The sequence below is a fragment of the Rana temporaria genome, chromosome 13, assembly GCF_905171775.1.
Source record: "Rana temporaria chromosome 13, aRanTem1.1, whole genome shotgun sequence".
NCBI classification, from domain to species: domain Eukaryota; kingdom Metazoa; phylum Chordata; class Amphibia; order Anura; family Ranidae; genus Rana; species Rana temporaria.
In genome coordinates, this window is record NC_053501.1 from 3,945,921 (window position 1) to 3,971,560 (window position 25,640).

The following is a 25,640-nucleotide window of genomic DNA, read 5'->3' on the forward strand; positions in this document are numbered from 1 at the left end:
TTTCTCTTTCTTTTTCTTTTCTTTTTTTCTCTTTCTCTTTCTTTTCTCTTCTCGCTTTCTTTTCTCTTCTCTCTTTCTTTTCTCTTCTCGCTTTCTTTTCTCTTCTCGCTTTCTTTTCTCTTCTCGCTTTCTTTTCTCTTCTCGCTTTCTTTTCTCTTCTCGCTTTCTTTTCTCTTCTCGCTTTCTTTTCTCTTCTCGCTTTCTTTTCTCTTCTCGCTTTCTTTTCTCTTCTCGCTTTCTTTTCTCTTCTCGCTTTCTTTTCTCTTCTCGCTTTCTTTTCTCTTCTCGCTTTCTTTTCTCTTCTCGCTTTCTTTTCTCTTCTCGCTTTCTTTTCTCTTCTCGCTTTCTTTTCTCTTCTCGCTTTCTTTTCTCTTCTCGCTTTCTTTTCTCTTCTCGCTTTCTTTTCTCTTCTCGCTTTCTTTTCTCTTCTCGCTTTCTTTTCTCTTCTCGCTTTCTTTTCTCTTCTCGCTTTCTTTTCTCTTCTCGCTTTCTTTTCTCTTCTCGCTTTCTTTTCTCTTCTCGCTTTCTTTCGTTTCTTTTGTTTTTCTTTGCTGATCAGATGAGACCTGTCTCTGAATCCCCACAGCTCGCTCCTTTTTTTTTTTTTTTTTATTGGGCGAAGGGGGGAAAAAAAGTGCGAAAACCACACTTAGAAATGTCTGTGTGATGCCCAGCTTGCATAGCTTAAGGGCTCATTCTGAGTTTTTATTTTTTGTTTTACATTTTGCAAGATTGCAAAATGCGGGAATGCTTCTAAATGAAGCGCGTTACGTTCTCAGATTCTTTGCATTACAGCACTTTTTTTTGGAGGGGGGGTGGAGGGATTGGATGCGCTGGATGTGCTGCCCTGTGGGTTCCATTCCAGTCATTTTGGGAGAAATCCTTTTAAAAGGAAACGCATTTAAAAACAACTTGTGATACTTGGCTGCATGTATTTTGGCGTAACGTTACCATTACTCAAAATGTCAGCTGAATCCTTTCTAATTAAAATTGCTATAAAATCTACAGATGACACACAAACACACACACACACTTTCCTAATTTACATTGAAGCTGCACTTCAGGCAGCAGAAAGATTCGGGGTCAATGATTAGATTGTAAGCTCTCAGGAGCAGGGCCCTCCTAACCCTCTTGTAATGTCATTGTTGTTGTATTGTCTCCCTTTTATGTTAAGCGATTTGCAATCTATTGGCGCTCTATAAATCCTGTAGTGATATTATTATTTATTATTATTATTATTATTATTAGTGGTTATGTGTAGGTGTTGAGTGAATACTTTATTCTCGCTCTGGCAGGGCTTACACCAAGCTGTGCGACTCCCCAAAGCCGCCTCCCTTCCCTGTTTTTCTAGTTGCAGGCTTTGACTTGGTCATGTACAGTGCAGGACCAGCAGGCCTGCGTTGTATGCGAGAGCAAAGGGGGCCTGTCCACAGAGAAGAGAAGGGTGCCGGCTGAGCAAGGGTCATGGTGTTGCAGCTGTTTTTACCGTAATGTTAACGTGTATGAACATTTAATTTTAAGGACAGTGTGGGGATTGTTCACAGTTGCAGGAGGCCTTGTCTCCTCTTAGTGGATCGCTTTTCAGAAGGCAGCTGGGAGGCAATGTGTTGCCACGTTTCCACTTGTTTTACTCTGAAAAACCTGTTGCACTGCATGACTTGTATGCAGCTGTAGTGCAACCCTATTCACTTGAAAGGATCAAGTTTTGGTGGCGATACAATAATACACGGGGGTACAATAATACACGGCGATATCATTTTTGCCACACTATGTGCTGCCATTGTAGATAAAGGTGGGTAGTTGGAGGTGTTAACCACTGACCAGATAACAGAATATCTTGTTATAATGGCATTTGAAAGTGGGTTAGGATATATTGGGCAGCAAGTGAACATGTTGTCTCTGAAGTTGATATGTGGAAAGTGTCCACAGCCAAAAGCATCTACAATGGGCATGTGTGCATCAGGACTGGACAACCAGAGTATGAGGTGTTGACTTGGCCTTCAAACTCTCTCAATTCAAACGAGCATCTGCAGGATGTTCTGGAAAAACAAGTCCAATCAATGGAGGCCCCACCTCACAACTTAAAGAACCTGCTACTGGTGGTGCCCAGATACCACAGCATACCGTCGGAGGTCTAGTGGCATCCACGGTGCAATGGGTCAGGGCTGTTTTAGTGTAAGAGGGGGACCTACTCAATATTGGGTGGTCAGTGTGTGTCTTTTTTTATTTTATTTTTTTCCTCTCTGGACTCTTTCCTCTCTGGACTCTTTCCTCTCTGGACTCTTTCCTCTCTGGACTCTTTCCTCTCTGGACTCTTTCCTCTCTGGACTCTTTTTCCTCTCTGGACTCTTTTTCCTCTCTGGACTCTTTTTCCTCTCTGGACTCTTTTTCCTCTCTGGACTCTTTTTCCTCTCTGGACTCTTTTTCCTCTCTGGACTCTTTTTCCTCTCTGGACTCTTTTTCCTCTCTGGACTCTTTTTCCTCTCTGGACTCTTTTTCCTCTCTGGACTCTTTTTCCTCTCTGGACTCTTTTTCCTCTCTTGACTCTCTCTTTTTCCTCTCTTGACTCTCTCTTTTTCCTCTCTTGACTCTCTCTTTTTCCTCTCTTGACTCTCTCTTTTTCCTCTCTTGACTCTCTCTTTTTCCTCTCTTGACTCTCTCCTTTTTCCTCTCTTGACTCTCTCCTTTTTCCTCTCTTGACTCTCTCTTTTTCCTCTCTTGACTCTCTCTTTTTCCTCTCTTGACTCTCTCTTTTTCCTCTCTTGACTCTCTCTTTTTCCTCTCTTGACTCTCTCTTTTTCCTCTCTTGACTCTCTCTTTTTCCTCTCTTGACTCTCTCTTTTTCCTCTCTTGACTCTCTCTTTTTCCTCTCTTGACTCTCTCTTTTTCCTCTCTTGACTCTCTCTTTTTCCTCTCTTGACTCTCTCTTTTTCCTCTCTTGACTCTCTCTTTTTCCTCTCTTGACTCTCTCTTTTTCCTCTCTTGACTCTCTCTTTTTCCTCTCTTGACTCTCTCTTTTTCCTCTCTTGACTCTCTCTTTTTCCTCTCTTGACTCTCTCTTTTTCCTCTCTTGACTCTCTCTTTTTCCTCTCTTGACTCTCTCTTTTTCCTCTCTTGACTCTCTCTTTTTCCTCTCTTGACTCTCTCTTTTTCCTCTCTTGACTCTCTCTTTTTCCTCTCTTGACTCTCTCTTTTTCCTCTCTTGACTCTCTCTTTTTCCTCTCTTGACTCTCTCTTTTTCCTCTCTTGACTCTCTCTTTTTCCTCTCTTGACTCTCTCTTTTTCCTCTCTTGACTCTCTCTTTTTTCTCTCTTGACTCTCTCTTTTTCCTCTCTTGACTCTCTCTTTTTCCTCTCTTGACTCTCTCTTTTTCCTCTCTTGACTCTCTCTTTTTCCTCTCTTGACTCTCTCTTTTTCCTCTCTTGACTCTCTCTTTTTCCTCTCTTGACTCTCTCTTTTTTCTCTCTTGACTCTCTCTTTTTCCTCTCTTGACTCTCTCTTTTTCCTCTCTTGACTCTCTCTTTTTCCTCTCTTGACTCTCTCTTTTTCCTCTCTTGACTCTCTCTTTTTCCTCTCTTGACTCTCTCTTTTTCCTCTCTTGACTCTCTCTTTTTCCTCTCTTGACTCTCTCTTTTTCTCTCCTCTTGACTCTCTCTTTTTCCTCTCTTGACTCTCTCTTTTTCCTCTCTTGACTCTCTCTTTTTTCTCTCTTGACTCTCTCTTTTTCTCTCTTGACTCTCTCTTTTTCTCTCTTGACTCTCTCTTTTTCTCTCTTGACTCTCTCTTTTTCTCTCATACAGGTCACTTTTGCACCTCCTCACATTGCATGATCTTTAAATTTAAAAATTCTGGTGCAAAGTGCAGAAAGAGCTTACCCACCCTAATGCAGCCATATAAAAATGTTTTATTTTTTTTCTTTCATTCAACGGATATGTAGAGTAGGACAAAATTGTCATGTTTGCGTGGATGGACGACTCCCCCTGCTGGGCTGTTGTATTCTGACATCCGGCTCCAGCAACTGTCAGAATACCTGAGATTCACTGTGTGTATTTTCTTCCTCCTGGTCAGGGAGGAGAGGCGTCCAACTAAGCAAGTTTCTTCCATTTCATCAGGAACCTGATGACAAAATGTGAACAGTGAATGGCCGGCATAAGTGTCATCCTAACAGAGAAAACCCTTCAGGGGGTTCATTTTTGGCATCTAGCAAAAGCTGCAAAACCTCGTTTTATGGTGGATTTACCTTTTTAACTTATCAGAAAATGAGGACACAACAGATGGACTTTATTTAGTGGCTATGAATGATGTGAAGCATTTAATTTCAGTCACTTAAATTCAAGAGGGTCAGGGTGCAGTGATTATAATTCAGCTTTCTAATCGCAGTGCTGGTTTATAGAGCTGCTGTTAACGCTCTGAATAAGTTCACACTGCCCCCTAGAGGCACATGCCAATAGTGGATTACATTCTTTTTTTAATAGAAATCCAGGACTGATTGCACATAGAGAAGTATTTTATTATGATTAAATGTAAATAAAGTGTGTGTGTGTGTGTGTGTGTGTGTGTGTATATATATATATATATGTATGTATGTATGTATGTATGTATGTATGTATGTATGTATGTGTGTGTGTGTGTGTGTGTGTGTGTATATATATATATAATATATAAATTTATTTATTACACACATATATATTTTTTCTTTTTTGCGCTCGCGTGCAAATACAAAGGCATAATAAAAGCGGAATTACACCCCAAAGTGGAACTTCTGCTTTAAGCACTCCTCGCCCCCTTACATGCAACATTTGGCATGTCAATTTTTTTGTGGGCTCTTCAGTGGGAGTGGGACTTCCTGTCCCACTTCCACCTAGGGACTGCCTAGGTGGCCCCTCCCTCTAGGCGATCTCCTGGGACACATGACAGTTCCCAGGAGATCGCCTGTCCATTCCGGGAGCACAGCGCGACTTGCGCATGTGCAGTGCGTGCCCGCCGTGAAGCCGAAAGCTGTCAAGGCCGGGTGCCCAGAGTGTGAATGGAGGCGCCGAGGAGAGGAGCGACCCTCGGTGCGTCCGAATCCCTGGACCGTGGAACAGGTGAGTGTCTGTTTATTAAAAGTAAGCAGCTATACTTTTTGTAGCTGCTGGTTTTTAATAAACATCAAAAGGCTGGAATTCCGCTTTAACTGAGCTCATTCTCTGTCCAGCACGTCCCTTGGCTGTCTGGGACTCTCTTGATTGGCTGAGACACAGCAGTGGCACCATTGGCTCCCACGGCTGTCAGTGAGCCAATCAGGGGAGAGGGCAGGGGGCCAAACAGCCACTCCATAGTATACTAGCTCAGCACTCTTGTCAACAGGGACGGGAGGAGTTGGCAACACGGACTTGTGTGTTTGACCACCCAGATTAATTTAATTTATATTTCCACCTGAAAGTAGCTGGATATTGTCATGTTTGGTCGGCATAGCTTGGCTGTCTTTAGAAATTTTTGTACTAAATTTTATAGTCATTGTTTGTTCTATTTCACTTGCATAAAGACTAATACCAATGCATTTGTGTGTTTGGTTTGTTTTTCTCTGCAGAAGTGGCAAAAACCTGCCAAGAACGGGAGAACCTCGGCATGCTGGTGTGGTCTCCAAACCAGAACTTGTCAGAAGCCAAATGTAAGTAAGAAGGAAAAACTACAGAAATATCTCAATGTTTAATATGTTTAATAATGGAGATAATAAATATAATATTTCAAAATGTTTTTGTGTGAATTTGAAAATCATTGTATTCAAAAATTGTAATTCGTATATTTTATATGGATGTGTTAGTGATTATATTTTAAAAAATAAACTTATTTTTTATTTTTTATTATGGCTTACAGCTAGTGAAACCCCACAATTCAGGAAATTAGAAGGTTACACATAAGATTAAAAAATAAATAATGATTTTAATACCGAAATGTTGGCTTACTGAAAAGTAAGCTGGTTTCTGTATCCATATTGGCAATACTGGACCCCAGAGTGCCTGGCTTTTAAGTCGGCAGCTACAGTACTTTTTTGTAGTTTGTCTCTAAAATAAATAACAGACGGTTTATTTTTAAGCTTCTAGAATCTCGTCTATGGCAAGCTATGTTTTGGTAGTCAAACTAATTGTCAAAGTCCCTCCTGCTACAGTTGGGTTGCCTCTAGCAGTATGGCAGCTTCATTTAGCAGTGCTAAGGTACATGGAACCTTTGTAGACTGTCAATTAACCACTTAAGACCCGGACCAAAATGCAGCTAAAGGACCTGGCCCCTTTTTTGCGATTCGGCACTGCGTCGCTTTAACTGACAATTGCGCGGTCGTGCGACGTGGCTCCCAAACAAACTTGGCGTCCTTTTTTTCCCACAAATAGAGATTTCTTTTGGTGGTATTTGATCACCTGCGGTTTTTATTTTTTGCGCTATAAACAAAAATAAAGCGTTAATAAATATCCCCAAAAAAATATAAAAACATTTTTTTCCCTTAGTTTAGGCCGATACGTGTTCTACCTATTTTTGGTAAAAAAAATCGCAATAAGCGTTTATCGGTTGGTTTGCTCAAAATTTATAGCGTTTACAAAATAGGGGATAGTTTTATTGCATTTTTATAAATTTTATTTTTTTACTACTAATGGCGGCGATCAGCGATTTTTTTTTTTTTTTTTTTCGTGACTGCGACATTATGGCGGACGCATTGGACAATTTTGACACATTTTTGGGACCATTGTCATTTTCACAGCAAAAAATGCATTGTTTATTGTGACAATGACAATTGCAGTTTGGGAGTTAACCACAAGGGGGCGCTGATGGGGTTATGTGTCACCTAAAGTGTGTTTACAACTGTAGGGGGGTGTGGCTGTAGGTGTGACGTCATTGATTGTGGTTCCCTATAAAAACACGATCGATGACGCCGCCACAGTGAAGAACGGGGAAGGTGTGTTTACACACAGCTGTCCCCGTTCTTCAGCTCTGGGGACCGATGACGGGACTCCAGCGGCGATCGGGTCCCGGAGCTTCGGACCGGGTCGCGGGCACACGCCCGCGACCCACGGCTGGACAATAGAACAACACATACCTGTACGTGCCCAGCCGTGCCATTCTGCCGACGTAAATGTGCAAGAGGCGGTCCTTAAGTGGTTAACTGCATATGCAGTTTGCTTTCTGCCATCTCTGGGGTGCAGGGTGTCTTCCTGACAGTCTGTAATGTCCTAGACAGAACCTGCCTGACTTCAGAATACATCATTGCCATCAATGAGTGGAGCGTACTCTGCAACTAATGTAAGGTATGCCCTCTTTAGGGCTAGAGGACTATTCATGTATAGGTTTTCCTTACATCATGACAATTAAAATGATTAACTGCAGAATTTTTTACAGGTAAGATTTTTAGATGAACCAAAATGACCCCCCCCCCCCCCCCCCCCCGGTCTTCTCCTTTCCCTCTTGATACTTTAAAGAGATCTGGAAAATGTGTGTTAATGGACCCTGAGGGCTTGTTAGGGGAACACTGTACTAAATGCATCATAATGTACCCAAATGGTATGGAACACTTCCATTAACTCTAAAACTTTTCTGCTAATGATTTTCAGTGGATGAATATATCTCGGTTGCAAAAGAGAAGCATGGATACAACATGGAGCAGGTATTTGTCCTTTTTCTTTCTTTTCCCCATTCCTTTATTTAAAATAAAACATGTTGGTATTTAAAGTGAATGGAACAAAATTCTCCTGCGCTCTGGTGTTTCGCTAAACCCGGGTAGTGTAGTCTCACGGTAAAGTCTAAGATCTTGCAGCCCTCCTCAGAACAAAGGGTGTTCATATAGCTAGAGAAAAAGAAAAGGGAGGGCGCACCGACCTAGTGCATTGCCACTTAATTTTTTTTTAAAAACAGAATAAAAACAATGGTCTTGCTCACAAAGAAAGTGCTTTTCAGACAGCTAGGAACTGGACCTCGCAACACCTGCCAGTGGAACCACAGACCAATGAACGGCTGACGCGTTTCCGGGGTGTACCCCCTTCCTCAAAGCCTAAGTGGTGATACCTCGCTCCTGTGTGTCCTCAGTTATATATAGTAGTGTGTGTGTGTGTGTGTGTGTGTGTGTGTGTGTGTGTGTGTGTGTGTGTGTGTGTGTGTGTGTGTGTGTGTGTGTGTGTGTGTATGACCAGAGAATGCCCCAGCTCAGACAACCATCTTTTTGCCGGCCTGCCCCTCTCATTCTACCCCACCCACTCACAAGGATGGGTCTCACACGTTTACACTCTCTAGAGGGTAGGTATAGCCAAAGTGAATGCACCATGGTGACATACCCCCGTCTACTATCCAAAAGGGTATCCCCACGGGCGTCTCTCTAGATAACTGGGACCAGCTATAATGCCACCTTATTGGTTTTGATAATGGGGGAGGGGAAAGAAAGGTGGACAGGGGGGGGGGGCACAATAGACCACAACCGGCTCCATATACGGCCACACAATAAACTACTTACCCCCAGCCAGCTCCTCCTCTCGAATCAGCAGAGGTAGAGCCGCAGACCATGGGCATCCTAATCGGTACGATTTCCCATGTTTGCCCTGTATACTTGTTGAAGCGCACGCCATAGCGCAACCAGGAAGTACGGGTGCCTCCTGCGTTCCAACCCACACTTCCGGCCGCGCCGAGATGTCACTTCCTGTCCTGCGCATAGCAGGCCCATACGACCAGGAAGTGCGGGTGTGTTTGCGTTCCACCCACTACTTCCGGTCCACTTTTTTTTTTTTCGTGACTGCGACATTATGGCGGACACATCGGACAATTTTGACACATTTTTGGGACCATTGTCATATTCGCAGCAAAAAGTGCTATAAAAATGCATTGTTTAATGTGAAAATGACAATTGCCGTTTGGGAGTTAACCACTAGGGGGCGCTGTAGGGGTTAAGTGTGACCTCATATGTATTTCTAACTGTAGGTGGGCAGGGCTGGACATGTGATGTCATTGATCGTCTTTCCCTATATTAGGGAACAGACGATCAATGACACTGCCACAGTGAAGAACGGGGAAGCTGTGTTTACACTCACCTCTCCCCGCTCTTCAGCTCCGGTGACCGATCGCGGGACACCGGCGGCACGCGTGACCCCACGGCTGGGCTTGAAGAGACACGTACAGGTACGTGATTGTGCCCAGCCGTGCCATTCTTCTGCCGACTGTATATCGGCGTGGAGGTGTCCTTAAGTGGTTAACTGACTATTGCGCGGTCGTGCGACGTGGCTCCCAAACAAAATTGACGTTGTTTTTTTTGTTTTGTTTTTTCCACAAATAGAGCTTTCTTTTGGTGGTATTTGATCTGAGTTTTTTTTTTTTTTTTTTGCGCTATAAACAAAAATAGAGCGACAATTTTGAAAAAAAATCAATTTTTTACTTTTTGCTATAATAAATATCCCCCAAAAATATATTTAAAAAAACATATTTTTCCTCAGTTTAGGCTGATACGTATTCTTCTACATATTTTTGGTTAAAAAAAAAATTGCAATAAGTTTATTGATCGGTTTGCACAAAAGTTATAGCGTCTACAAAATAGGGGATAGTTTTATGGCTTTTTTTTTTTTTTTTTTGTTTTACTAGTAATGGCGGCGATCAGCTTTTTTTTTTTTTTTTTTTTTTTTTTTTGTGACTGCGACATTATGGCGGACACTTGACACATTTTTGGGACCATTGTCATTTTTTTACAGCGATCGGTGCTATAAAAATGCACTGATTACTATGAAAATGACACTAGTAGTGTCTCAGCTGCCTGGGATTGCCCCCCCTTCATTGGCAACGCAATGACCATTGGCTCACGCTGCTGTTATTCGGTCAAGTTAGCCAATGACTAGAGAAAGGGGGCGGGGGCCACTACTCGCCGGTGCCTGAGACTTGGCTCAGGTGCCCCATAACAAGCTGCTTGCTGTGGGGGCACTCAGGAGGGAGGGGTTAGAAGCACAGAAAGGGACCCAAGAAGAGGATCTAAACTGCTCTGTGCAAAACCATTACACAGAGGTGGTAAGTATAACATGTTTGTTTTTTAACAAAAAAAAAGACTTTACAATCACTGAAGTTTACAGTTTTTGTGTTGGACGGCATGTGGCCCATGGGCTGCAGGTTGGACTCCCCTGTTCTAAAACTTTTTTAATCAGTGGTATAAAAGGTATTTATCATTATGTCATAATTGTTCCACAGCGTATAATATTTACAGATGATCCATTTTAAAGCCTGCTGTTCCTAGATTGTCTAATCTGCAGTGTAAGGCAGGAGTGATCTTTTAATGTAATTCCAATTGTTTGTTGTTTCTCTGCATGTAAACATTGGCTGCTTTATTCTGTGAAGCATCTTTCATACTCCAGCTTACACTATTACATGCTTCCCTTGCAGGCACTTGGCATGCTCTTTTGGCACAAACATAACATGGAAAAATCTCTGGCAGACTTGCCCAACTTCACCCCATTTCCCGATGAATGGACTGTGGAGGACAAAGTCTTGTTTGAACAAGCTTTTGGCTTTCATGGGAAAACCTTTCACAGGATCCAGCAGATGGTAAGTATTGCACACTACTGGAAACAGTGATGGGCACGTGCCCCTGATTACAGATCAGAGCTGGCAGTCCTCTCGCAAAACATAAGATTACCTGTAATCACATGGCATTGTCAACTATTGTTGTTTGTTTTTTTTCTGTTTGGGTCTGTGAGGTCTATTGCAAGACTGTGGGATTGAATGGAAATGGAATGTGCACTAGTTTATACTTAAAGCTGAACTCCTAGATAAAGTAAAAATACTCCCTTGCAATGGAGTCCTGCAAGTGGTGGTTTGAATCAAGGGCAGGGGTATTGAATTAAAATTCAAGAAGGTCTGGTCTTTTTTTTTTTTCCTGCCGAGGTCCGAATCAAGTTTGTGCTATGGCCTGAAAGGTTGTGGTCATTGTTAGTCCATCAATAAACTAGAAATGTACAATTTCCACTGTATTTCTGACAGGGGACACCTGAAAGGAAGCTGTTAAAAAGCAGGTATCTGCTCCCCCCCCCCCTCTCATCTAAAGGGCCAATTGTTCAAGGGGAGCGGGTCCTTTAAAGCTGAGGTTCACCCTAAAAAAACATCTATATACCATTACATCCAGCATACTTCCGACATCTACAGTATGCTGGTATTTTTTTTTTCGCTGTACATACCGTCTTTTATAGTTCTTTTTCACCCGGCTTCCAGGTTCTCACTCCCGTGGGGAATAGGCATTCCTATGAAGAGGCGTAGATGATTGACGTGCGGATATAGCGCGTCACGCGTTCCGAAAATAGCCGAACTGGGACTCGGCTCTATACGGCGCCTGCGCACAGACTAGGAGCCGTGTAGAGCTGACTGCGCAGGCGCCGTATAGAGCCGAGTCCCAGTTCGGCTATTTTCGGAACGCGCTATATCCGCACGTCAATCATCTACCCCTCTTCATAGGAATGCCTACTCCCGGCGGTAGTCGAAAGCCGGGTGAAAAAAACTATAAGACGGTATTTACAGCAAATTTTTTTTTTTACCAGCATATACTGTACATGTCGGAAGTATGCTGGATGTAATGGTATATAATTGTTTTAGGGTGAACCTCCGCTTTAAGTGGAGCCCTGCCTGCAGCAAAGGCCTTTCCCTCCTCATTGCCTCAGACACAGCAGCATGAGCCATTGGCCCCCTCTGCTGTCAGTCACAGCCCCACCGCCTCCTCCTCGGTGATAGACTGAAAACTGATAGAATGCTGGGAAACTAAATCGGTCTATCACGAGGGAGGAGGCGGCTTTGTTGACGTGGATGCCCACTGTTTGACAGAACATCGCTGAACGGTTGCATGACACAGCGGGAGACCGTAAACAAGGTGAGGCTGCAGATGGGCACAGTGTACCCTAGGCTTATACTCGAGTCAAGTTTTCCCAGTGCCTGTATTCGGGTCGTCATGTATATACGGTAATTATGGCATGGACAAAAAACAAGCTTTTAGAATAATTCTAATCGTTTGAATTGCCAAAATGTTGTATAATTGGATCTGAATGGCACTTTGCAGTGGGTGGATATCTCTATACCCCATTGCCTATATACCGTATTTATCGGGGTATTGCAAGCTCCGGCGTATAGCGTGGACCCCGCAATTCCTGTAAAAAATGTAGTACTTACAGTTTTGGTGTCTTGCGCGGTGTCCATCGGCGGCCTCGTCGGGTCCAGTGTACGTCTGCGGCGGTGTCCTCCCAGCCTCTCACGCGCTGTCTCCCCGTCGTATCGGCGTATATCGCGCACCCACGATTTCCCCCTTAAAAAAAGTGTGAGGTATACGCCGATACGGTATGTACTGCTTTATTGTGCTCATCGCTGTCAATTTCTGTTCCACTGCTAAGTTGCTCTCACTGCAACTCAAACTTTTCCTGCTTATTTGTAGCTTCCTGACAAAACTATTGCCAGCCTAGTAAAGTTTTACTATTCTTGGAAGAAGACTCGCTCTAAGACCAGTGTGATGGATCGCCATGCTCGCAAGCAGAAGCGTGAACGGGAAGGAAGGTTAGTTCCGATGAAAGCTTGAGCCTATGGCAGCATAGCTTGGTTCACTCTCTGTTCTTGGAACAGTTTTTTTGCAGGGAGAAATGTTCTTTGTTAATCGGTGCTGGAGTAAATGACAATGGTCTGAGATGACTCCTGCAGGAATTTTGTATCGAATTGATTTTTACGAGGTAGCCGGTGATGTGCAATAACACCCCCCATCCCCAGTCCTTTTTGCCCTTTTATCACTTTCGTGGTAAAACGGCTGTCTCTGCTGGGATGGCTGTCTCGGCAATACACGTTAAAAAATCTTTTGGCATTTAATTCCTTGCCATGTTTTGGAAAATTAAATGTTCTTTTTGCTGTTCGTTTTTTTTTTTCTTTTCAGTGGGGATGAGATGGAAGAACCAATCAATACCACCAACCCAACTGATATGGAGGTTGATCCGCAAAAAGAACCCAAGAAGGAAGTAATTGTACGTATGCATCATTTCTTCTCTTTGCTAAACTGGGGGCGGCATTCAAAGTGTCCATATCTAAATAACTTTCAGAGCATGTTCAAATTTTAGTTAACCCCTTGCCACCCGTATAACTTATAGGGCAGCAAGGTGGCACTGCTGCGCTTCCAGGTTCCGGCAAACCCGCTCCTGCTGTGATTATACCGCAGTGGGTGCTGATCTTGTAGCATGATATGCTTATGTAAACAAGGCAGATCGCTGTTCTGTCAGTAGGGAAGGCATGGATTCTGTGTCCTGCAAAGCAGGGACAAGGATCCACGTCTGACCCTAGTAAAAGAACCTCCCACACAGTACACACAAGCTAGGTACGGTAATCCTGTTACTTTAAAGCAGGAGTCTCCAAACTGACCCATGGGCCAGCATTTTGCTTGCCTATATCCGGCCCTTTGCGCACTACCCCTTCAACTGACACTAATGATGGACTCTTTTCCCACCAATGCCGTTGCAGTTTCTGCTGCCACAGGCCAGCCCCCCTCTAAAGCCTGAAAGACTGTAAACTGGCCCAAAAAGTTTGAAGACCCCTGCTTCAAAGCATGTTGTACAGCACAGTGTTTTTGCTGTGTAATTTGGCCCTCTGTATCGCCTGAACCACCTGGCTGATCCTGCCAGTTTCTGCCTCCCCCTATGTAAACTGACCACAACGATATTCGTGACTGCTGAGCTCTGACACCATGGTCAGTTTACAATTCCTCCATCTGCAGCTCTCCTGTCCTCTGTCCCCTCTCCCCCCTCCCTGCCTGTCAGTTTATCAGTGTGATCTTCCCCTCTCCTCCTGCCACTATTTGTATTCATTTAAACCTTTAAAAAAAAATTGCCAGCCCGCTTTTTGTATTGAGCTATAACAAGTTCCCAAATACAATTTTGGCAGATATTTCAGGCGTTGTTTAGAGGCCATTTCTAGCGCTAAAACCTCTGAAAACTGGCAAAAATAGAATTGTATCTTCAGTTCCCCCTCCTTCTTCCGGGTGCCTTCCCTATAACCCTAACCCACTGCAGCTAATGGTGAATGTTTGTTTGCTGCTCGGTACCTATCCGGCATTCACAAGCTAAAATGTAAGTAGGCAATCGATCACCACAGAGAAAGCGATTTAATGTTGCAGTTTTTTTTGTACTGCTATTGGCGTGTCTTCTGCGAGAAGAGGAGTTTTAAACCGAGGAAGCTGCTTGGGTAAACATTTCTGGCATTGCAGGAAAAGTCCAGTGGAATGTGACTATTGTCTGTACCACAAAGTCCTATAAAAGTCGGGGGAACCTTTTTTGGGGTCGCATGTACACTAGCGCTTTGGCCAATGTTTGTCACATCGCAGCATTTTCAGGGCACTGGGGGGTATACAGGTACAATGTCCAGCAGTCTGAATTCCTGCATTCTGGACATGCAGCTCTAAATGCAAGTACCACTCGGTACATCGTTCGTCCTGCTACTATGCATTTCAGCCTGTCATAGGTTGCTGACAGCGGGCAGGACGTTTCACCTGTGCCTCCCTGGCACCTGAAAATGCTAGAGGTGATGCACAGGAGCCTAAGTACTAGTGTGTGTGTGTGGCCTAAGCTGAAGTGCCCTTCAAACCTGGCGATGATTAGTCATACTCACATTTTCTGTCTGTTTTTTATGCTTTAGCCGTCTCCTAAGAATGACACAGTCCCACATGTGAAGAAAGACAAATACCCATCTCAGGCTAAAAACAGAGCCAAACGGAAGCCACCGACGGGGATGTTCCTGTTTAAAGAAGACGTGGAAGCCATCTCTGTCAACGCCAATGCTGCTACCACTATGCTGAAACAGCTGGATATGGAACTGGTCTCCATAAAGAGACAGGCAAGTGCTACTTCATCCTCCACTGACAAGGTGAAAGCCTGGTATTCATATGTACTGTTGTAGCGTTTTTTTCATTCTGTTAGGACCAGTTCACACCATAGAAACGCAATCCGGAATGCGTTCCAGTGCATTTTTCCTTCTATATTTTTTTTTTCTTTTCTTAACCTAAAGGGGTTGGAAAGGTACAATTTTTTTCCCTAAATATCTTCCTTTCCCTTAGTGCAGTCCTCCTTCACTTACCTCATCCTTCCTTTTTGCTTTTAAATGTCCTTATTTCTTCTAATAAATCCTCACTTCCTGTTCTTCTGTCTGTAACTCCACACAGTAATGCGAGGCTTTCTCCCTGGTGTGGAGTGTCATGCTCGCCCCCTCCCTTGGACTACAGGAAAGTCAGGACGCCCACTAACACACAGCTCCTTTCTCTATCTGCAACATAGAGAGCGTCCTGATTTCTCTTTCGTTCATAGACGGACACAGCCTTCATTGACCTTAGGGTTATGCTTCTTCCTACCAGGAGATATCTCCTGGTAGGAAGAAGCATAACCCTAAGGTCAATGAAGGCTGTGTCCGTCTATGAACTCAGAGAAATGGATTTTACGGTGAGTACAAAAATCCTTTTTCTCCTGTAGTCCAAGGGAGGGGGCGAGCACGACACTCCACACCAGGGAGAAAGCCTCGCATTACTGTGTGGAGTTAGACAGAAGAACAGGAAGTGACGATTTCTCAGAAGAAATAAGGACATTTAAAAGCAAAATGCAAGGATAAGGTAAGTGAAGGACGGCACTAAGGTAAAGGAAGATATTTAGGAAAAAAAATTTACCTTTCCAACCCCTTTTAAATAAGGATATGTGTTCCAGTGCATTTTTGATGCATTTTTACAGCGGTCCAGTGCAGGAAAAATGCAGCTTTTTTTTTTTTTTTTGCTTTCTACTGGAACGCTCTAGAACCGAAAGCACTGTTGTGAACTATACCCGTGAAAACCATATGGCCTACTTCCCATGCAATTTTGACGCAGAAAAAAACGCACTGGACTGCATGTGGTGTGAACTGGCCCTAAAAGTAAAGACACAACTTCTGTAATCCATTTATTAGATCACATGACATTCCTCCTTTTGGTGTTCATTGGTAAAAGTTTCCAGGAAGTCCCTGCTTTATCCATTGTTGGCAGTGACCGGAGTTGTTTTCCTTGGTCACTAAACCTAGTGGTTGTCCTGGTCAGGCCTGTCCATATTTTGTCTCCCAGCATACTCTGTATAGATGTGGTTTCCCAGTAGCTGGCATTTTTTTTGATTTGCCAATCAGTAGCGCTATAAAATGTAAAACATTTAAACTTGGAACTGATTTGAAAAAAAAGTTGTCCATAGGTTCCAATCAGGTTTTATGTTTAAGAATAACCTGGTAGCTGTTGCATCTTTTGAAAGGCCTCTTTTTACACAAGCATATTACAATGTACACCCGTGCAAGGGTCATACTCGCACGTACAGGGATGCCCAGGTTTTCCGTACATCCATGTGCTGGCGTTCCAATTTTGTCAGTTGGGGTGCAGCAGCTGCATGAACACAACCACTGTTTAGTTTGACAGCCTTTAATGGGACTGCCTGCACGGAACACCTGTGTAGGTAAATGCATCCTGTGTACGGCGTTGTATGCCGGTGCGAATAAGGCCTAAAGCAGACTGCAACAAAAAGCTCTCATTGCATTATTAAAGGACAAGTTCAAAAAATGATTGGTACCATGTGCTATGATACAACCCCAAAAAATTCTTCCCGGCTCGGTCTCTCTCTTCCCGGCTCGGTCTCTCTCTTCCCGGCTCTGTCTCTCTCTTCCCGGCTCTGTCTCTCTCTTCCCGGCTCTACTGCATGTGAGGCCTTTTAAATCATTAAAAACAAATACAATGGCCCTGATTCAGACAGCGGCGCACATTTATGCTGCCGTAGCGTATCTCCTGTATGCTACGCCGAGAGGCAAGCACTGAATTTACAAAGCCAGTGCTCCCAAAACTGCGCTGGGTTTCCTAGGCATAAGCCGGCGTAGGTGGAAGTGGGCGTGAGCCATGCAAATGATGGGCCGAGCGTCAGACAGATACGTATAACGAACGCCGTCCCGTGGACGCATCCCAGTGCGCATGCTCAGAATCACATTGGAGCTACTCCCTAAGATACCTTGGATCACTGCCTATGGTGTGAACGTAACCTACGCTCAGCCATATTCATGTCCAACGTAAAATACGCTGGCTTGTGTTCCCTGATGCAGCCCTTTGCATGGATGCTGCTGAGTTGCACCTCCTTTATGGGGCATAACTTTACGCCGGACGTAGGACTTTATGCGCACTGCGTCGAACGCACGTAAGTTTGTGAATCGCTGTATCTCCCTCATTTGCATATTTGAATAGAAAATCAATGGGAGCGCCACATGTGTCCAGCGTAAATATGCGCCCACTCTACGCCGGCTTAGGCAAGTTACGTCGGTGGGATGAAGCCTGTTTTTAGGCGTATCTTAGTTTGTGAGTCCGGCGCACAGATACAACGGCGCATATTTGCACTTACGCAGCATATCTGGAGATACGTCGGCGCAAGTGCTTTGTGAATCCGGCCATTGTGTAGGACTATATTAATAGAACATAAACTGCATTGGGTAAAATAAGCCAAAGCGCCACTCTTTATCGCTGGTATATGCATCACAGCAGTGGCTTGGCTTATAATACTTATTGCTGTTTTTGTTATATTTATATAGTCCTACACATTGTATTTGGTTTTTAATCATTTATAGGGCCTCACACGCAGTGTGCCCCATAGTGTGTTAATCTACATAGCCTTAGTGGGTAGCGCTGTACCACACATTAATTTTCTGTCATGGGATAAGTTCGCCTTTTTTAGTAGCCTGTTATTAAATTGCCATCGCTATCCCTCATTGTGACAGGGGATTCTCTCCCCGCACCTGCTGTCACATCTTAAAAACCACACAGCTGCATCATCTATTCAGAGTATTCTGAATGATCTGCAAGTCCCGTTTGCCACTGCAGCAGATGGTTTATCGTTCTCAGTGAACCTAGAGGGCGATGGTGATCACTCTCATAGCTCATTGATTCTTTTTGGACTTTAGTATCTGCCCATATGGGAGGTATGAGAAGACAGTTGTATTAAGCGTCTGCAGGAGCCTGACATTGCACCCGCAATCTGATTGCAGGTCGCAACGCTCTGCAGGCTCCTAAGAAAATAATGTACTTTTTTTTTTTCCTCCTGCAAAAAAAATTGTTGTGTGGGTTATTTTCTTTTACAAAAGTGAACTTGTCCTTTAACAGGGTAATGGATATATGTAAATATCAAAACCACACAAATGCAAAATGTTGAAGAAATAAGAGCCTGTTACTTTTATATTTTTTTATTTGCCGTTTCATTGATGCAAAAAAAGTCTTAAAACATTCCTTTAATTTTTTTAGATTCAAAATATCAAACAGACAAACAGTGCACTGAAAGAGAATCTACAGGGCGGAGTTGAGGATTACAGAGTCACCGAGGTAGGTGCTGGGCCATTATTTTATACAGCTTTTCATTTAGAGGAGTTGAAATATAATTTTTAGAAGAAAAATTGACTTTATAGGCACATAAATGTATCAAATTTTAATATTTCACAACATATCACATAAACGCATGATGAATCAATATACAAAATAGAAAAATGAAAAACAAGGCCAGAATGGTTTGTCCCAAGGAAAATACTTGGTGTATGTGTAATAAACTTGCTGCGGGGGTACAGACGATACAAGAACCCACGCTGAGTGTTCAGTATTTCCAGGGTGTATCCATGAGGTCCTTGAGAAGTTTAAAAGTAAGCTCATTTGTCGCTTCTTCAGGAGCTTCTATACTTTAAAGGGAACATGTTTCAATTGGAATATGAAACTTACCATACACAGTGAAATAAAACATATTGGATTGGTACAAGTAAAGAGTGTTGACAATCGCCCTTGCCCTACAATGCAGCAGCCAGAAAAGACTGGCCCCCAATGTAGGGGGGGGGGGGTTAGAGCGCTCTAACTCCCCTACATGATTGTCAACACTCTTCTTTACTTGTACCAATCCAATATGTTTTTTTTCACTGTGTATGGTATGTTTCGTTTTCTAATTGAAACATGTTCCCTTTAAAGTATAGAAGCTCCTGAGGTAGCGACCAATGAGGTTGCAAAACATGTAGAGCTTACTGTAACTGTCACCACCGTTCACGACCTTCCATCAACCCACGACGGCTTAGCTGACACTCCAACCAACAGGACCCGATCCATCCCATTTCCCAGACTAACCGAGACACACAGCTCTGGGTTCTGGTTTCAAATGAAAGACATCTTTAATGGTAACTTAGCTTTCTTATATACAGTACAACAGGTTACAATAATCAAAGGAACAAAGAACTCTTCACCCCCAACATCACACACTGGGGGGGCTTCAATACACCTTCAGATGGGCTGATTACTAAACATTCCAGACATTTCGGCACCGGTCTATAATTAACATGACCTAATCACTACACCTGAGAAGTCGCATTCCTTTATTAATAGAATTCAAACCAAACGCCATCACACAATGATTTCCCCTCAATCCACATCTTTAGACAGATGGTCTGTCTCCGACAGAAAGGTATTCACACCTGATCATCAATAGGCTTTAAACAGTGTTATCACACAATGAAAGGCCTTTCAGGAGCCAGCCTCATTTAACAACTCAATAGCCCGGGCTAAGCATTGAAAGAGTCATTCTATTGACCGGTAGGGTCAGAATAAACCAACACTTGGCTCATATTACAGGATCTTGAGATATTGCAATCAGTAATGTCCCCTGTCCTGTCATTTCTAATTTAATATTTCTATCACCCTATGCCCAAAAGGGACACAATTTTTATGTGCCTATAAAGTCATTTTTTCTTCTAAAAATTGTATTTCAATTACTATTAGGATGTGCCACTTTGTTAACTAGGGTGTGGATTACCAACCAAGGGCAATTGTAATCAATATTCAATCTACATTTAGAGGAGAGCAATAACCTACATTTGTAGGTAAAAAGGAAATTCCTACGTTTTTTTTTTTACCATCGGCATATCTAGTTTTGTATGTTTTAGATAATCTGATTTTATTTTTATTTTTTTTTTTTTAGCTATCCTAGCTTTGTAAGTACCGTATTTATCTGGGTTTAGCGCGCACCCCAAGTCTAGAAGGAAAATTTCAGGGAATAATAAATTACTTAGTTTGAATGCCCCTCGTCGGTGTCTTGCCCGGCGTCCATCGGCGGCCTTGTCCGATCCGGCGTCCGTCTGCGGCCTTTGTGGTGTCCTCCCCGCTTCTCCCGCGCTGTCTGAGCGGCGCCGCCGACATATAGCGCAGTACACTCGGGGCCTTGGTGGTGTCCTCCCTGCTTATCCCGCGCTGTCTGAGCGGCGCCGCCGACATATAGCGCAGTACACTCGGGGCCTTGGTGGTGTTCTCCTGCGCTGTCATTCAAACAATCCCGGGATTGAGTGCCGGTTTCAATTGCCCAATCAGGTTGATCCGTCCTCCCCGCTGTCTCCGAGCGCTGCCGCCGACATATACTGAGCGCAGTACACTCGGCTACTCTCGGCCACACTCGGCTTCTCTCGCATAAAGGCTAGGAGGCGGCACAGGGCGTGACCGCGAGCGCGGCCAAGTGTACCCGAGGAGTGTACTGCGCTCGGTATATGGTGGCGGCGCTCAGCGCGGATCGGCGTATAACGCGCGCCCAAGATTTTACCCTGATTTTAAGGGGGGAAAAAGTGAGCGCTATACGCCGATAAATACTGTATATGGTTACAATTCTAGGTTGAAATACTGTATTTTGCCTTCTTTATTTGTGCAGTTTTAACTAAATGCACTTATTTTTTCTATACAATTTTTTTTTTTTCCTTTTCAGGTTCCACAAAAATTTAATGCTCGCTGGACAACAGAGGAACAGCTTCTAGCTGTTCAAGGTATAACAAAAATGCTTGCTTGCTTTTGGTATAACCTGGCTATTTAAGGACCAGTGTTGATGGGCTTTGGGCTGCGAATGCTTTTGATATCAGTAGGAGATGTTTCTAAGATCCCTTTCCAAGCTGCGTTTTGACCTGTCACAAGCTGCTTTTGCATTCCTATAGACTTGTGATGGGAATAGAAGCAGTTTTGATGTGAACAAATGTCTGTTACCACTGGTCTGATAATAGTGAAATGTTTTACATTCCGTTTAATTCTGAGCACCTGTACTGACATGCAATGGCTGCCTCTTGCTAGGGTTTTGCTGGATTGGATGGCCTCAAGTCCCAGTGATGGCGAGCCTTGGCACCCCAGATGTTTTGGAACTACATTTCCCATTATGCTCAACTACACAGCCTCATGGGGAAATGTAGTTCTAAAACATTTGGGGTGCCAAGATTTGCCATCACGGACCTAGACAGTCAGTGGCCAACAATAGTAGGTCTTTAAAACCAGCAGTGTAAACAGACTTTCTGGTTATCAACGGTCTCCTCTTGCGCTGTGACTGCCCGAGGAAAAGACGGTAACCAGCGTCTCTCGTAGCGGACGACTACACTGATTGGTGTACTGATTATTAGTGCTGCCGATCGGTGGAGCATCAGTAAAGGAGAATATTTACCTATGTGCAAAATTTTGTAACCGAAGCATATTTTTTTTTTTTTTTTTTTCTTGTTTAGCAAAAAATAACCCAGTGGGGATTAAATGCCACCAAAAGAATTCTGCTCTACCCCAAAAAATATTTAATATGTCTAGTGTTTTATGACGCAATTGTCATTCAAAGTTCAACAATGCTGAAATCTAGGCAGGAATGGTTGTAGCGGAGTGATGCCTGCAAGCGGTCGACTCTCTTGTAATAACTATTACAGGCAGCGGGAGGGGTCATCCCCATACGCCCCTCCAGCTGGCCCGGAAACCCGAACAAAGCTGCAATCTGCTTTGATTGGGTCTCGGTTATGGTATCCCGGAAAGGCGACTTTTGACACCACTTCTGGTTTACTCAGGAACAAACGGCGTGCGTTTTCAAAAATGTACTCAAAACCGCCGATTTTTCTCGATAAAGTGTACCTGTCACTTGCCTATGCTGTCATGTGCCTATTTCTGTCACAGGGGTCTGTCTGTGTCCACTCTGCATAAACTGAGCTTGTGTACTTGTGTTTACCAGCGAGTCCCTTCACAGGTATTCTACATGTGCTGGTTAAATTCGGGGGTTGTCAGAAATGGTCTGTTAACAAATATTTTCTTGCCTTGCAGCAATCCGAAAATATGGCCGTGATTTCCAAGCAATTTCGGATGTCATAGGGAACAAATCTGTTGTCCAAGTGAAGAATTTTTTTGTGAATTACCGGAGACGCTTTAATATTGATCAGGTTTTACAAGAATGGGAAGCGGAGCACGGAAAGCCAGAGGAAAACGGTGACTGCCTTGAGAAGCCTATAAAATTACCTGACACTGCTATAAAGATGTCCGATGAAGAGGACGAGGTAATACTAGTTGTAGAATGTCTTTTCTTACAATAAAGATTAAATGACCCCTAACAAAATATTCAGTCCTGGTGGAGAAACTAGGGGTGGCTTTTGTCAAAGATAATGGTTCTGTGCAAAGATTTGCAGGATTCAGTTTTATGGCCTTAAAGCAGGGGTCTTCAAACTACGGCCCTCCAGTTGTTCAGGGACTACAATTCCCATCATGCCCAGTCATGTCTGTGAATGTCAGTGTGTTACAATGCCTCATGGGATGTGTAGTTCTACAACAGCTGGAGGGCTGTAGTTTGAGGATCCCTGCCTTAAAGCAAGGAGCAGGGTTGATCTACAGAAGTGCAGTAACCCATAGCAACCAATCGGGTCACTGTTGATTAAAAAAAAAAAAAAAATCTATTAAATGTGTAAACATTTAATATCTAGATGAAATCTATATGGAATTTTTTTTTATTTTATTCTGTCCATCCAGTGTTGAGGCTGACAGCTCTGCCATGCAGTACAGCTCTATCTGACAGGGTAGGAGACCTAATTTTTCTCTGCAGTATTTTAGTAGAACTTGCAAGTCCCCCCCCCCCCCCCCCCCCCCCCCAAGCCTGGTACTGAATAACATGGGTATCTATACTGAATAATGAAAGGAGAAGCCACCTACAGATAAGAGGATCTCTGCCACTCTTGGTATCCACATGCTCCATGTTGGCACACGAGTATCGCAACACAACTGTCATCACAACAATGCAACTGTCACTTTGTGTGCTTCTTCTCCCAATCCCAATAAAAAATATAGGCTGCAAATATTTGCGTGTCTGACCATAAGGCAAGGAGTTGGTCCATCTACAACACTTAATTCCGTATTGGGCAGATGTTGGCAGGTTGGTTTGACCACCTTGTAGACTCTGGTATTGAGACGACCCCACCCATCTAAGTTTTTTAAAATGCACGTGCCTGTAACAGATGCGGGGGGGTTCTCTATCATTAGATTCTATTGTCTTGCATTAAAGTACACCTGCCATGAATGTATGTTGGCTGCCATCCTTTGAAATGAGTGCAACGATCTATTGTAACCAATATCTAAAGGGTAAGTTCACCTTGACAGAAAAATCGGTAAGGTGAACTTACACCGGACCCACTTCAGTCCCGCTGACCTGCATGGCGGCGATCGCCCGTTCTGAGCCCGGTATAACTGCCTCACTGCTCTGTGGCTAAGAAATCCCTGGAGCTTAATCTCCTAAACGTACCCCCGTCAGGAGTTACGTTTAGGAGCATTCTAATTGGTCCGCTCCGTCCCATGGACGGACGGCGCCGACCAATCGGATGCAGTGTAGCCCGTCCTCTCAGCGGAGAGAAAGAGCCGAGAGGATTTCTAAGTGCCAGAGCCGTGAGGGGGCTCGGAACGGGCAATTGCCGCCATTCAGGTCAGCGGGACGGAGGTGCGAGGTGGGGGTCCTGTGTAAGTTCACCTTACAGATTTTTCTGTAAAGGTGAACTTGCACTTTAATATTCCGAAGGAAAAAAGTTGCATAAAAACTAGAGAAATTTGCCTGTTTTTTAATACAAAGGGACAGCGTCTGCTGATGGCTCAAATGCTTCAACTAGGTGTACTTGCTTTTACGTGGTTTATTTATTGTTAAAGTGTATTCTTTGCGAAATTGCGCTTGAAAGACTGCTGCGCAAATATGTGACATAAATATGGTTCCAGTTAATGAAGGTACAACATTTATGTCACATATTTGCTACACTTGGCGGCTCCTTCTCTTTTTTTTTTTTTACTCGGTTGTGACATGACGCTACTCTTATATCAAGGCAAAATCAAAACATTTTGCTCATCTTGCAAAACGCTCTCAAACCAAGGTTTTACTGTATGTGCTCCTCCAAGATGCATTTTCTTTCCCTTTTTTAAAAAATAAATTGTAATTCCTTTTTTTTTTTGTTTTTTGTATGTTTTGTTTCCAGCAGGGCTCTCCTCTTGATGTCAGATACTCTTCATGAGAAAAATGAGAACTGTTTTTGTTTTTTGACTACTTACTTTGCCCGGATCTTCAGGTATTACGAGGACTCGACCAGCTATGCTCATCATGCGTTGTGGACAAGCAGCTACTTACCAAAAAAGGCAAACAACTTCCGGCCCTTTTTAACATATCTGCCTTAATCACCTCTAGTCCCCCCTCACAGATGGCTTTCTGCTTTCATCACCGATGATAAATTACGGGAGTCGTCGTGATCATCTTCTTGCATTGGGACAATCTTCCTCGTCGCCTTGTAAATATTAACGTTCATGTAACGTTCTGTCTCTTCTGCATGAAACATTTTTTAATTTTTTTTGGACAATGTACAATTGAGCAGAACGCCGATACAAAGGAAATTCCATAACCCCCTTCACCAGTGTATTTCTATTTAAAAAAACAAAACAAAATGAACTTTAAGGGTTCAAAACTTTGGTTGTGAAGCGTAACCAACTTTCAGGACTGATTGCCATGTCTCTTAATCACCATGGGTGCTTATCTGCGTTTTTATGAAGAAAATGGGTTTTTTTTTTCGTTGCTTTGCTTTTTATGATTTTGTGTTTTTTTTTTTTTTTCTGCCGCATATTTTACCTCCTCTTGGATTATTTTAAGCTTTTTGGTTATTTAAATGAGAGATTTTCATCTTTTTGGTTTGTCCTGCCTATCCATTCGGCTTTGCTTTTTGTATTTTGTCTTCTGCAGTTTTCTGCCTTGCCATTCTCTCCTCGGAGTTGGTTTAGGTTTGTTCCCCCTTTTAGTGAGGACAGGATGCTGCTTTCTCAAAAGGTTAAACTGATGTGGCTTGAGCAAGGCTGAGCTGTATCCCAGGGCAACAGAATTAACGAATCCAAACAGTGTAAAAAGTACATACGGCGCTCCTAGGAGAAATGTGAAGTCGCTTGGTCCGTTTGGAACTTTCTTCTGTAGACCATCCACAGGGTAGAGGAAGGGATGAGGCAATTGGATAGATGGCTGAGCAGGAGAAAGGACTGATACTGGAACCTCTGCAGCTCCCGCAGAAGATCTGGGTAGGATCACCTCAATGTAGAAGAAAACCAACAGCAGGACACTGAGGTCAGTATCCAATAAAAACGTTATTAAAATCAGCAAACTTACATTGAAGTTCGCATTAAACAGCATGGATAGGGAACATCTGAGACCAAGCAGCTGTGATCAGTGTAAGACTGTAGGCATCACTGGGGAAACGGAGGATGACGGAGTCGGCCAGCTCAAGGTAAGGATATTGGCTGCACACGAGAATGACGGCTGTCTCATGCCTGGTGGGTGTTGTGTATGACGCGTTTCCCTCTG

At 43.5% G+C, this 25,640-nt stretch overlaps 1 protein-coding gene across 6 annotated transcripts in view; it reads left to right on the forward strand.

Annotated features, from left to right (window-relative positions):
• Nucleotides 1–25,379, forward strand: part of RCOR1 (REST corepressor 1) — a 48,567-nt gene extending 23,188 nt beyond the window's left edge. The window contains exons 3-12 of one of the 6 annotated variants that reach the window (XM_040333027.1): nt 5,573–5,653; nt 7,584–7,636; nt 10,378–10,539; nt 12,407–12,525; nt 12,893–12,980; nt 14,644–14,868; nt 18,278–18,355; nt 20,754–20,811; nt 22,103–22,332; nt 24,280–25,379. In XM_040333027.1, the coding sequence (XP_040188961.1) occupies nt 5,573–5,653; nt 7,584–7,636; nt 10,378–10,539; nt 12,407–12,525; nt 12,893–12,980; nt 14,644–14,868; nt 18,278–18,355; nt 20,754–20,811; nt 22,103–22,332; nt 24,280–24,315 (1,130 nt within the window). In that variant the 3' untranslated portion in view covers nt 24,316–25,379. Of the gene's footprint in view, nt 1–5,572; nt 5,654–7,583; nt 7,637–10,377; nt 10,540–12,406; nt 12,526–12,892; nt 12,981–14,640; nt 14,869–18,277; nt 18,356–20,753; nt 20,812–22,102; nt 22,333–24,279 lie in introns of all 6 variants that reach the window. The other 5 variants (XM_040333026.1, XM_040333024.1, XM_040333025.1 and 2 more) reach the window with 5 other exon arrangements.
• Nucleotides 25,380–25,640: the final 261 nt, after the last annotated feature.